The sequence below is a fragment of the Schistocerca nitens genome, chromosome 4 (genome assembly GCF_023898315.1).
Source record: "Schistocerca nitens isolate TAMUIC-IGC-003100 chromosome 4, iqSchNite1.1, whole genome shotgun sequence".
In the NCBI taxonomy this organism is placed as follows: Eukaryota; Metazoa; Arthropoda; class Insecta; order Orthoptera; family Acrididae; genus Schistocerca; species Schistocerca nitens.
In genome coordinates, this window is record NC_064617.1 from 923,322,224 (window position 1) to 923,334,826 (window position 12,603).

At 41.8% G+C, this 12,603-nt stretch overlaps 1 protein-coding gene across 1 annotated transcript in view; it reads right to left on the bottom strand.

Annotated features, from left to right (window-relative positions):
- LOC126253544 (myosin-I heavy chain) overlaps positions 1 to 12,603 on the bottom strand; it is a 193,317-nt gene that overhangs the window by 138,957 nt on the left and 41,757 nt on the right. Inside the window, exon 4 of the mRNA XM_049954939.1 lies at positions 10,377 to 10,536. Within this exon, the coding sequence (XP_049810896.1) occupies positions 10,377 to 10,536 (160 nt within the window). The remainder of the gene's footprint in view (positions 1 to 10,376; positions 10,537 to 12,603) is intronic.

Genomic DNA, 12,603 nt, shown 5'->3' on the forward strand with positions numbered 1-12,603 from the left:
TGGTCTCATCTGCCATAAAACTAGGGAATGAGATGATTCATGCTGCACTTGCACAGAGTTCATGTCTGGCACCAGTGCAACTCACTGACTTGGAGGTGGGGGCAGCCCTGCTCTGAACCTACAGAGACTCTTTGTTATTTGATTCATTTCTGCTGCATCAGTTCCCTCAAATACAGTCCTTTTTTACCTAATTGTTGCATTCCTCATCCTGTTTTCATTGCAGATATTGCTTTTAAGGTTAATAAACTGATGGACACCTGTAAAATTCTTATCAACCATTGCTGTGTTCTGGCTGTTACTACTACATAACAAGGTTTGTAGTTTGCCCTTTTCTCCTTTCTTCTGTTCCTTTCCACATGGTGAAATACGTTTAGTCCTTTAGATGACGTAACAGAGTAAGATGGACCCATCTGTTTGTTCTTGTGTCAGTTCTGATATTAATATAATTTTTTTCCTTTGACTGATCATGCTTTGCAGGAAACACACATGAAGCATTTATATAAAATAGTTTCTTTTTCAGGCCTTCTTTCATAAAAATTAATTGTTCATTATGTAGTTTCTCAATCCCTAACAAAAATACTGTAATTAATTTACTTGGAAATAATTTCCATAAAGAAATATGTGTAATTTAAGATTCTTAAAAAAACATAGGCAGTTGAAATTGGCAGTGAGCTAATAAATGTTTCTGGCTCAGATGGTATAGCTTGTTTTAAGGCCCTCATTGTCTTGTTTTCTGTAAATATCTTCATTTTTCCAAAAACGTCCTATTTAAGAAATTATTCTTAATTAAAGTTTTTGGGTTCCAACATGATGATTAGTTGCAAAATTTAGTCGCATAATTTTAAAGCTCTGATTTTTCTGATTACAAAAATGCCCACTTTCACAAGGAAGGTTGTTGGCTTCGTAATTATTCAGTTTTTATTTTGTGAATTTTCCCATTATGTGGCCCACTGTTAAACTGACTTACTGATTTGCTCTTTATAATTCTGTGTTAACTAATTTTGCTCTCTTTTATGTTAATACTAAGAACATAATATACAATTTAGAGTTTTATTCCTCCATTCATCTGTAAATAGTTTTTGCAGGGCACTGCTTCATTGAATTACTGACTGGTAAACAAATTGCAAAAAATGTTTGTATCTCTACCAATCATCAAAATGTAAATATCTTTCTTTGAGTCTGAAGTGTGTGTGTGAAAAGTACCTAGGTGCACCACATCAGTGTATGTGTGATCTAATCACCTACCAGTTACATGTCAGATTGATTACCGATTGGTGTAGCTTACCAATCTGGTTTAAATATTGAGACTCCTGGTTGTTAAAATGCTAATAATCATAAAATTAAAATTGTATTTTAATAAATTTGAATGAACTGAAAACTATGCGGTACAGTCTCATGTACATTCATTAACAAATGTCAGTCCAACCTTTTAATAACAGGAGCATGATTCAAAATTATAGAAAATGAGGTGACTGAAGGTGAATAACCAGGTCAGGTCAGTTACAGCAGTCATGAATCTTCTGTTTTGTCCTGCTCCCCCATTCTGTTCTTTTTTTACTCTTGATTTATTCCTTCTCCAGTATTTCAGTCTGCTTACTAGTATCAGCCTTATTTCAAACAGATTTTCTTCAGAGAAGCATTCTTCCATATATGTTGCTACAAAATATGCATACAGGTACCTTTCTACGTGCCTCGCAACTGTCTCTTTCATTAGCTTTTTTGATACAAAATTTATCTTTTCCTCACCTACCTAACTGGTGGGCTAGTGCCCTTTGAAGTTCGCCAAAAATGTGACAATTGGGCTGAGTCTTTGAAATCAAATCTGTCAATGTTACTTAAACAAGAGTCATGTCAATGTTACTTAAACATGAGTCATGAAATCATTGTGTATGCTATCCAACTCTGCAAGTTATTTCTTTTTAAAGCATTGCTGTACTGCTGCTTCGGTCTTGTTATTGTTCCTGACAATTTAATTCCTCATTGTTTCCACTTGGTTATAGAATTCATCACATTTCTCATATTTTTCTGCTATGGTGTTCTTGATGTTGGTGATATAATGCATTCCAGTACAGCTCCTCTGTTTTATATGCTACACCTCTCATTTTTCTGCTTCTGTTATCCATTGTGTCTCCCATTCTTCCTTCTCCTTTATCTATTATGCCTTCCAATTGTTCTCCTCCAACATCTATTATGCCTTCCATTCCTCCTCTTTTATCCACTGAACCTCTAATTCATCCTTCTCTCCCATCCATCACTGTATTAGATCCATTAATGCTTTATCTGATTTTGTATTTTCAGCTTAATACTAAAAATTTCCTGTTTTTCTTGATTTTTACAAGGTGTCATACTGTAAGTAAGATTTTTCTTCAGTCCGATTTTGCTACTGTCCAATTGTTGTGAATCCCTGGACATGTCCATTTGTTCGATTTTGTTAGCATCCTCACCCCTTTTTATTCCATTTAACTTTTCTCCTGTTTTGGCCATAATGATAATTTGCAATACTCTAAGCTTGACAATCACCACTTGAATTCAATAATGCGTGAGACAGTTCTAACATATCATAAATGTAGTTAGCTCAAATCTTCACACACTGTTTCACACTTTAAAATGCAACTGTTAGCCATAATAATTATACTGCTGCAAAGCTAGGCAAACTTACAGTGTTGCTTCTTGCAAGATTTACTTCTTGTTGTCTTTAACTGCCATGGTTATAAAGCATATTGTATTCTGCAATCTTGAAAACTGCTCAACAGTGTTCTTGCAAATTCTTCTGTTGTTTGTCAGATAAACATAATCAATTTTTCTCTTCACAGTTCGTTTAGCACATCCTTCATGTGGTTTGTTTGTTATGCTGGTTCCTACTCATTGCTCAACAGCACCTACCCTCCCACCTCTTGTCAGCACATAATGTTAGTGTTGTGACTCGCCGATCTTTGAAAGCGCTGCCGCACAGTTACGCGCATCCTCTACATGCGGCGCTGTCTGCCAACCATGCAGCAGCAGCGCCACCTAAGCGGCCAGCCAGCGGCCGCTAGACTTGGACTCAGTTATGATTTGATTGTTAAAGTGTATACACGTCTTACTCTGTTTACTTGATCTGTGACTTTCATGTATTGCGTCTTCCTTGAAATATATTTGTTCAACTTGAAGTTATAACAATTGGCGACGAGGATGGGATTTTTCTTTTCCATCATTGACCCACATGTTTCCAAGGCTACTTTAGAGCAACTATTGCAAGGTCTCATAGAACAGCAAACGCTTCTCACAAATGCGATTCATGATTTCGCCGCACTCTGTTCCTTTCATGGATTTCACCTCAAATGTATTGGTTGTTGTCGCAATTGGCTCCTTTGAAAGATCCTGCATCTTTGTCCTTTGCTGAAATGTGCTCACTTCTGTCCGTCTATTTTCAAAAGCAAACACATGTGGTAGCCTCTCATGTTGGCTTTTATCGTTGTCAAAAACAACCGAATCAATCCTATCGCGCATTGGCTGCTGAACTTCACGGCCTCAGTAGAAAGTGTCAATTTGTTACTGAAGTTCACAAAGAATCCTACGCCGATTCGATGGTACGGGATGCTATTATCCAATCGGCGCCTGACAAAGAAGTTAGGCAACGTGCCCTTCAGATGGCAAATCCGACTCTAGATGAAGTCCTGTCCATCGCTCAGTCTTTTAAAATTTCTCGCACCACTGGAGTCCAAATAGAGGCATGGGGCGACGTCGGGGAAATAAAACCTCTGTGCGATGTTGACGAAGCGTGTGGCGTGTCCCCGCCGGCCGACATGGCCGCAGTACACTCCCAAGTGCAGCCTCGGCCTAACCGTAAACAAACCTCTAAGAAACTGCAGCAAAACCCATGGCAACTTCCGTCATGTTCGCGGTGTTTTATGAAACATTCACAAGAAGATTGTCGACAACGTTGGGCCGTGTGTCACAAATGCAAAAAAAAGGGTCATGTGTCATCCATTTGCAAATCCGACCGCATACATGATGTTCATGAACATGACGCTGACTCTGATTCTGTGTTGTCTGTCAATTGTACTTCTTCCCTTTCTGGGAAGTTATTCCTCACTGTCCAAATACTTGGTTGAAATGTTCGCATGCAGGTGGATACTGGTTCTGTTGCCACTATCATCAATTCTCAGACATATCTTCAGTTGGGTTCTCCAATCCTGTCACCTGTCACTAGGCAATTACAGACTTACAATAAACAGAAGATTTCTCTCTTGGGACAATTTGATGCTGAGGTATCTTACAAATCTGTCGTTCGCATTGTTCCCATATTTGTGGTCGACCATAGTAACGCGGAGAACCTTTTTGGTTTCAATGCCTTTCGCGTTTTTGGGTTCTCCATAGATGACTGTCACTATTCCTTATGCTCAATTGGATTCCATGTCAACGACATTTTTGTCCCTTTTTTCTCCTGGGTTAGGCCGTGCAAATGACTTTGAAGCTCATATCATGCTCAAACCCACTGCTCGGCCTAAGTTTTTTCGGGCTCGGCCCATTCCTGTGGCCCTTCGTGATCAGGTCAAATGGGAGCTGGATCGCCTCACTGCTTCAGGGGTCTTGCTTCCTGTCACTTCCAGTGAGTGGTCCTCTCCTGTCGTTGTCGTTGCTAAGCCAAATGGTGATATTCGTCTCTGTGGCGATTTCAAACCCACTGTAAATGCTCAATGCCTTATCGACACTTACCCTATGCCTCAACTGGAAGAATAGTTCACTAAACTTGCGGGAGGACAGTATTTTTCTAAACTTGACCTCCCAGAAGCTTATCATCAGCTTCCTCTTGACGCTGCTTCCCGGCAGTTTCTGTTCCTTAACACGCCTTTTGGCCTCTTATCAATACCAAAGATTGCCGTTCGGGGTTGCCAGCGCCCCTGCTCTCTTTCAGCGATTCTTGGAAAAATTATTGCTCACTGTCCCTGGGTGTATAAATTACCAGGACGACATTGTTGTCACTGGCTCCACCACTGACGAACATCTTCAAAATCTCTGCACACTTTTTCATGTCTTACAGACTGCCAGTCTTAAGTGTAATCTTCAGAAATCAAAATTTTTTCAGGCATCTATCACGTACTTGGGGTTTCAACTCTCTCGGGATGGTATTTGTCCGCTTCAGCAAACTGTCGCTGGGATCGATGCCCTTCCTCGCCCTACATCTGTTAAGGAACTGCAGGCCTTCTTGGGGAAAATGGCATACTATCACAAGTTTTTACCGTCTGCTGCTTTGGTGGCTCAGCCGTTGCATCGCCTGTTGCATAAAAAGTGCCTTTTTATTGGTCCGCATCATGCGATGCGGCTTTCCTGAAATTGAAGACTATGCTGAAACAGGCCCCGTGCCTGGCTACTTATCGACCTGGCCAACATCTTGTTCTTGCCACGGACGCCTCTCAATACGGGGTCGGTGCGGTCCTTGCGCACCGTTTTTGTGACAGTTCTGAACAACCCATTGCTTATGCCTCCAAAACGCTCACAGATGCCCAACAAAAGTATTCTTAAATTGAAAAGGAAGCTTTGGCCATTATTTATGCTCTTCATGAGTTTGGTGTTTTTCTCTATGGATCCAAATATCATCTTGTTACGGATCACAAACCACTTGTTTCCTCATTTCATCCATCAACGTCAAGGCTGCACACCCGCCTCCAGCGTTGGGCTCTTTACTTGTCTTGTTTCAATTATGAGATTCGTTTCTGGCTGACAGCTCAACATGCGAATGCTGATGCACTGTCTCGCCTTCCCATGGGTCCTGATCTGTCATTTGATAGGGATGAACTTTCGTGTTTCCACCTGGATGTTGCCGAGCAGTGGGTTGTGGCCGGGTTCCCCCATCACTGGGGATTGGCTGGCAGCTGCTACGGGTTCTGACACTACCCTCTCCCGGGTTTTACGCTGTATTCAGAAGGGTTGGCGAGATCGTCCATCCACTAAGACCTCTGATCCGTTGCAGAACTACTACGCTTTGCGTTACCGCCTCACGGCTAGGGATGGTGTTATCCTCCTTTCCACCGAAAATGCTTCGCCGCATGTTGTGGTACCTGCGCATTTGTGTGCTTCGGTCTTGCGCCTCCTTCACCACGGGCACTGGGGTGTCTCTAGCACAAAATCTCTGGTGCGTTGTGATGTGTACTGGCCCTGCATCGACTCTGAAATCACACACATGGTCGCTGCCTGCGGCCCTTGTGCATCACAGGCCGCCACCCCGAAGTCATCTTTGTCATCGTGGCCTTCGCCTGAGAAGCCCCGGGAGTGTATTCATGCTGACTTCACGGGACCTTTTTTAGGTACTTATTGGCTTCTCGTTATTGATGCCTACTCTAACGTTTCTTTCATTGTCCGTTGCACGTCGCCTACCAGCGCTGCAACCACCAATGCTCTAGATTGCATTTTCTCTTCGGAAGGCCTTCCCTCTACTCTTATTACTGATAATGGTTCACAATTTGCGTGTTCCGATTTTGCGGATTTTTGTGCCCGTCACGGCGTCATGCATGTCAAGGCCCCTCCGTTCCATCCACAGTCAAACGGTGAAGCCGAATGACTGGTCCGCACATTTAAGGCTCATATGAGGAAACTCCTGACTTCTTCTGCTGATGATGCGCTTCTCCAGTTTCTAGCTTCTTACCGTTTCACCCCCATGGGCGCCCACAGCCCGGCTGATCTCTTACATGGCCGACAGCACCGCACGCTACTTCATCTTCTGCGGCCTTCCATTTCACGGCTGCGGGTGCCTTCGCTTGGCCGGTTCACTGCCGACAACCTTGTATGGGTACGGGGATATGGCAGGTGGCCAAAATGAAGTCCTGAGCGCATCTTACGACACCGTGGCCAACGCCTGTATGAAATCCAGACGGACATGGGTGTTGCAGTGCGTCGTTCGGATCAGCTTCGGCCTCGTGTGCCGGCAACGCCTGTTCCGGATGCCGCTACACCACCTTCGGCTCTACCTGACGCTCGGGATACTGGAATCTCTCATTCCTCACAACGCAGTCCTCTCACCATCATATCGGTGCCAGCAGAAGAACTGACGCCACCAGGAGACGTGCCCATGCAGGAACCAGATGACCATCATCTGTCGGAGCAACTCTACTCGCCTCCTACTCCTACGGACGCGGACACATCGCCCATGTCTCCTGTTATAACAACCGGACTTGCCACAACGGGCAGATTGGTGTACAGGGCTCCAGCAGATTCAACCCCCACGTCTCCTGTCATCTCGACCTGTTATTGTCAGGGACACTTCCGTCCGTACGGGAAGCCTGCTCCTCGAAACTTTTAAGGCCAGTCAAACAACACCTATGGACGTTAGCAATCTACAGGCCACCCCCATCAAGACCTGTGCAAAAAATTCAAAGGGGGGAAAAGTGTTGTGACTCGCCAATCTTTCAAAGTGCCGCCGCGCAGTTACGTGCGTCCTCCACATGCGGCGCTGTCTGCCAGACATGCAGCAGCAGCGCCACCTAAGCAGCCAGCCAGCGGCCGTTAGACTTGGACTCAGTTATGATTTGACTGTTCAAGTTTATACATGTCTTACTCTGTTTACTTGATCTGTGACTTTCATGTATTGCGTCTTCCTAGAAATATATTTGTTCAAATTAAAGTTATAACAGTTAGTCTCTTCACCATCACTTTAGTTTTAATATAATGCTTTCAGTTTATTCTCACCCCATGTCTTTCTTCACCAAAGATTGTCCTAATCACTAGTAGCCACTTGTAAGCTACAGGTATGTAAGAACAGGAACTGAAGTCTCATATATTGAGTAACTCACTACTACTTTAAAGACTGGAACCATACAACTTTTAGAAGGCAACAGTTAAATCAAAATTTCACTAAATACGTACACGGTTTAGGTACATTAATGTGATCACTGCCTGTGTTCAATATTACAATTTTAACACTTCCATCAGCTGTAATTTCATTATTAGTTTATTGGCAACTGATTTCGACCATACACTTCACCACCGTCAAGCCCTCTAAATATACAGAGGCTGAATCTTCCCGAAAGACATTAGTCAGAAAGCCTCACATGAAAAGAACCGGTATCTGCATCAGCTCTTGTAGTAAGCGACTATATGTGGGGAGACAGCAAACAGAATTCAAGTACGTTTGATGTCAATGTGCAACAACCACTCACAGACAGCAGGTAGTAACACTACCAGTGAGGGGTATATAAACCATGTTGGGGGAACCCAGAAAACAGTGCAGCTGTCATAATACAGAAACAAAGTGATTTATCTGATGTCCTAAAGGGCTTGATCATTGGCTTTTGGGTCAAGATTAGAAACATTATCAAAAAGACTATGTTTGTAAACTATTCACATGTTGCCTTGGTTGAAGTATACCATCCACGACAAAATGGTGCTGTCCAAAACTGGCACCAAGGCAACTGTGATGGATCATGGGCCATAGATGACAGGGGTGAATGACAGCTGTAGAGATGTGTACGGGTGAATAGACACGCAACTGTGGAGCAACTGACCACCCAACTAAACTAAGGAGCTATTGACAGTGCCTCCTCAATGACCGTTCGGCATCCTCAGCAAGCACCTGGTTGATGCACCCATGCTGACTGCTGTTCATCAGCGATGAAGACTGAAATTTGGGACCACCCTCATTGGGCTGTTTACATCATGAATCCTCAAGCAAGAAACCTAGTGCAGCTGTCTCTAACACTGGATTTGGGATGGCTCCACATTTCTGTTGGTACCTATCAGGTCTTCATTGACTCTCTTCCTGCATGTCTTGCAGTGGTCCATGCTGCAAAAGGTGGTTATTCAGGCTTCTGACAGGTGGTGACATTAATGTGACTGGACAGTGTATTTCTGATGATGAGCAATTTTTACACACATATGCTTTTCTCCTTTTCATTTACTAAGCACTCTGGGTAATTTTCTAACTTCAAACAATCACACAATACTCCACATGCCAAGTGAGACCTGACATGGTTTAACTTGATCCAAAGAGGTCCACAGCTCCAAAAGACAATACACATACTATCATAACCTTACAAGACACATCTGGATAATTAAAGGGTTATCTGAATGTGGGGGTGGGGAATGGGGGTTGTTTGTCACAGGCACAAAATATGCATGATTCAGTTTGATAATGACATAGCAGTAGTCAGTGAAGGCGAATTGAAATGGAGTTGCATGACTTTATGAAATGTAACATGTGCTAGCTGATGTCTATAGTTTGCACAACACAGCAGTAGTGAGCAGTTGATGTTCACGGATTTCATAACGCATGTTGCATTCAGCGCCACCACCTACCGACATGGTATGAGGTCTGAAGAGGTCGTTAACTGACCAAAACCGGCAATGACAAAAATAAAGATTTGTTGCAGACAAGACAGTTTATGCTCATTTTAAAAAACTCTTGAAGAGGTGGATGAATTTTGCTGTTTTAGAATTTGAGTAGATAAGGAAGAGAGATGCAAGAAAGACAGTATGTCAGGATTGCACAAGGCAAAAGACTCCCTCTAAAATTCTTTATACTTTAGTTAAAATTACTTCACAAGTGCTATTTCAGCAAGTGTGTGTGTGTGTGTGTGTAGGGGGGGGGGTTTGGTTGGTTGGCTTCCGCCCCCCCCCCCCCCCTCTCCCTCAAGGGTGGTGGACTGTCAGCTTCCTTCTAAACATCAGGTTTTACACATTTCATAAAGATTATATTTTTTTTTACTCCTCATGGTATTGTGTGATTTGATATAATTTTTATATTCATTCATTATGTTTGAATTTTCATCTACCACAGGATGCTGAGTTGAGGTATCAAGACCTCAGTATAGAAATTAAGAATTGGCATTTTATACAACAGATTTTGTTTGCAGATATCTCTTGCCTAATGTGTGAGACTAGCCTTTTACTTAATGTTTTATTTGGAGCATCAACTTTTAGAGAAATACTGTGAGTTGTAAGGGAGCAGTGCATGCACACAGCATTCCTGTGGACAGTCTTTGCTGTCACAATCTTGGAAACGCTGACAAAATGCCATGTCAGTAAAACTGGATACTCATTGAAGAATGCCTCAACTTGTTGGTTCTTGGCCACCTGTGCTTGTAAACAGTTAGTAGAAAATCTGTCCGACTAGCTGAGGAATGGACTAAGAATTATTCTTTCTCGACAAATGCTGCCAAGTCTAGGAAAGTATGTAATTAATTGAGACAAGGTGACAGACAAAGTTATGGCAGGCTGGTGTAGTGTGCACTGCTAACATGTATGTCTTTGGGAGCAAATATATAGAAAGTACTTGCTTGATGTTCACATATTTCTGTTTCATAGGGACCCAATGCCTAAATCTGGCTAGCAACAAAAAACGGCTGTCCTCAGCAGAGGACTTCACAAAATATATTCTAATTTATGAATGTACTTTCACTTACCTCTTTCTTCTTGGGTAAGCCCAGCAAGCATCTGGTAAAAAATATGATAGTTCTTCTCATTATGCAATGGCCTGATCACTCTAGTTTGATCCAGAAAATAACAATGGATCTTTGTTCGATACAAGGCCCCATCTGTTACCTGAACTTCAATGAAGTGCCCCTGAAAAGAAACAAGCCATAAAGTTTGGTTTGATGGTATGTATATTATTCAGTAACCTGTAAGAAAAAAAAAAAAAAAAAAAAAACAGTTCAAACATGAACTTTCCTACAAAAGTGGAACTAGAAAGTTGAAAGTTACTGAAGAGAAGCAGCAATATTTATCACAGAATGTGTGATTTGCAACATGAATGATGGATATTGGTAAAACTTTTAATACTGCACTTCACAAAGCAGATGGAAAAATCATCTTTCAAGAGATACCAAAATATGGCCAGATTACAACATAACACACACACACACACACACACACACACACACACACACACACACACACACACACACGATACAAGCATACGAAGAAAGTGAGTTTAAATAGTAGAAGCAAAAATTCATGGAAGGTACCTCAGATCAGATAATCTTGAGTCTAAGCATTCTTCCAGTCAATCACCAATTTTAGGACCCAAAATATGTGTGTCGGGATAGGGTGCATGGATGATAGATGGATATTGAAATGAGAAGGAATGAAAGAAAGGAGATATAAGGACAGCATAATTTAATGATACTGACAGAAATTGGGATAATAACTTGCTTCAGGACAGATTTCGTGTATGGTTATGAAAATAACATAACTGAAGGGACGTTGTTGACACAGCATTGGGTCATCATTAGCTGCTCCTAAAGGTGCTATTTGTTATGAAATGCATTGGGTCACCATTAGCTGCTCCTAAAGGTGCTATTTGTTATGAAATGGAGGTTTACAGCTTTAACTCAGTCAACAAAATGCTCATTAGAGACGCAGCACGAGCTTGGACTGTAGGAAGCAATTAGCCTTGTCATTCTCAAGGGAACTATCTTGGCAAAATTCTTCTTTGTTTATTGAGGAAATGTGAAGCCACTGACTTACCTGAAGCATCACCTTGTTCAATAAAACTAGTTGAATAACCATCAACTAACTGTGACCAACAAACTGTGCTCAACTTGAATGACTGCTTCACAACTTGGTCATCATCCTCCATCTTGTTCCCTGCCTGCCACAAAATGCCATCTCTTCTAAATTGCCATTTCCTTCAGTCTCAGGATCTCCCTCAACACAGTATTCCACCAGTCCCTGTCCTCCAATGTCGTATTTCTCTGTGCCCCTGTTCCCTTTAATCAGATTTACAAATCTATTAACTCTCTATAGTACCTCCTAACATATACCTTCTGTATTCCAGAGTGCAACTACCCCTGTTTGCATCTACATCTACAGGGTTACTCTGCAATTCACACTTAAGTGCCTGGCAGAGGGTTCATCGAACTATTTTCATACCACTTCTCTACAATTCCACTCTCGAATGGTGCTTGGGAAAAACGAACACCTAAATCTTTCTGTCTGAGCTCTGATTTCTCTTATTTTATTATGAAGATCGTTTCTCCCTACATAGGTGGTGTCAACAAAATATTTTTGCATTCAGAAGAGAAAGTTGGTGATTAAAATTTCGTAAATAGATCTTGCCGCAAATAAAACCGCCTTTGTTTCAGTGAATGACACCCCAACTCGCATGTCATTTCAGTGACACTCTCACCCGTATTGCGTGATAACACGAAACGAGCTGCCCTTCTTTGCATTTTTTCAGTGTCCTCTGTCAATCCTACCTGGTAAGGATCCCACACCACACAGCAATATTCCAACAGATGGACAAGTGTAATGTAGGCTGTCTCTTTAGTGGGTTTGTCACATCTTCTAAGTGTTCTGCCAACAAAGCACAGTCTTTGTTTCGCCTTCCCCACAATATTATCTATGTGGTCTTTCCAATTTGCTGTAAATAGTTTTATTGCTACTCCAGATATTTGCCTTTAAAATTTATAGAGTTTTGAATGTGATCAAATCAATTTTGGAAACATTTTTTCCATTCTCAAGTGGGTAACTAAACAAACTTAAGGAAGGATTCAACATCTTCTTGAGGTGATGAAAAAACTATTTACACATTTTTTTTGTTTGACATAAGGGAATAGAAAGACATCATGGTTGGTAATTAATGTGGATATGGACAGTGAATCATTAATCATTGTTTTCCTTTATCAAATA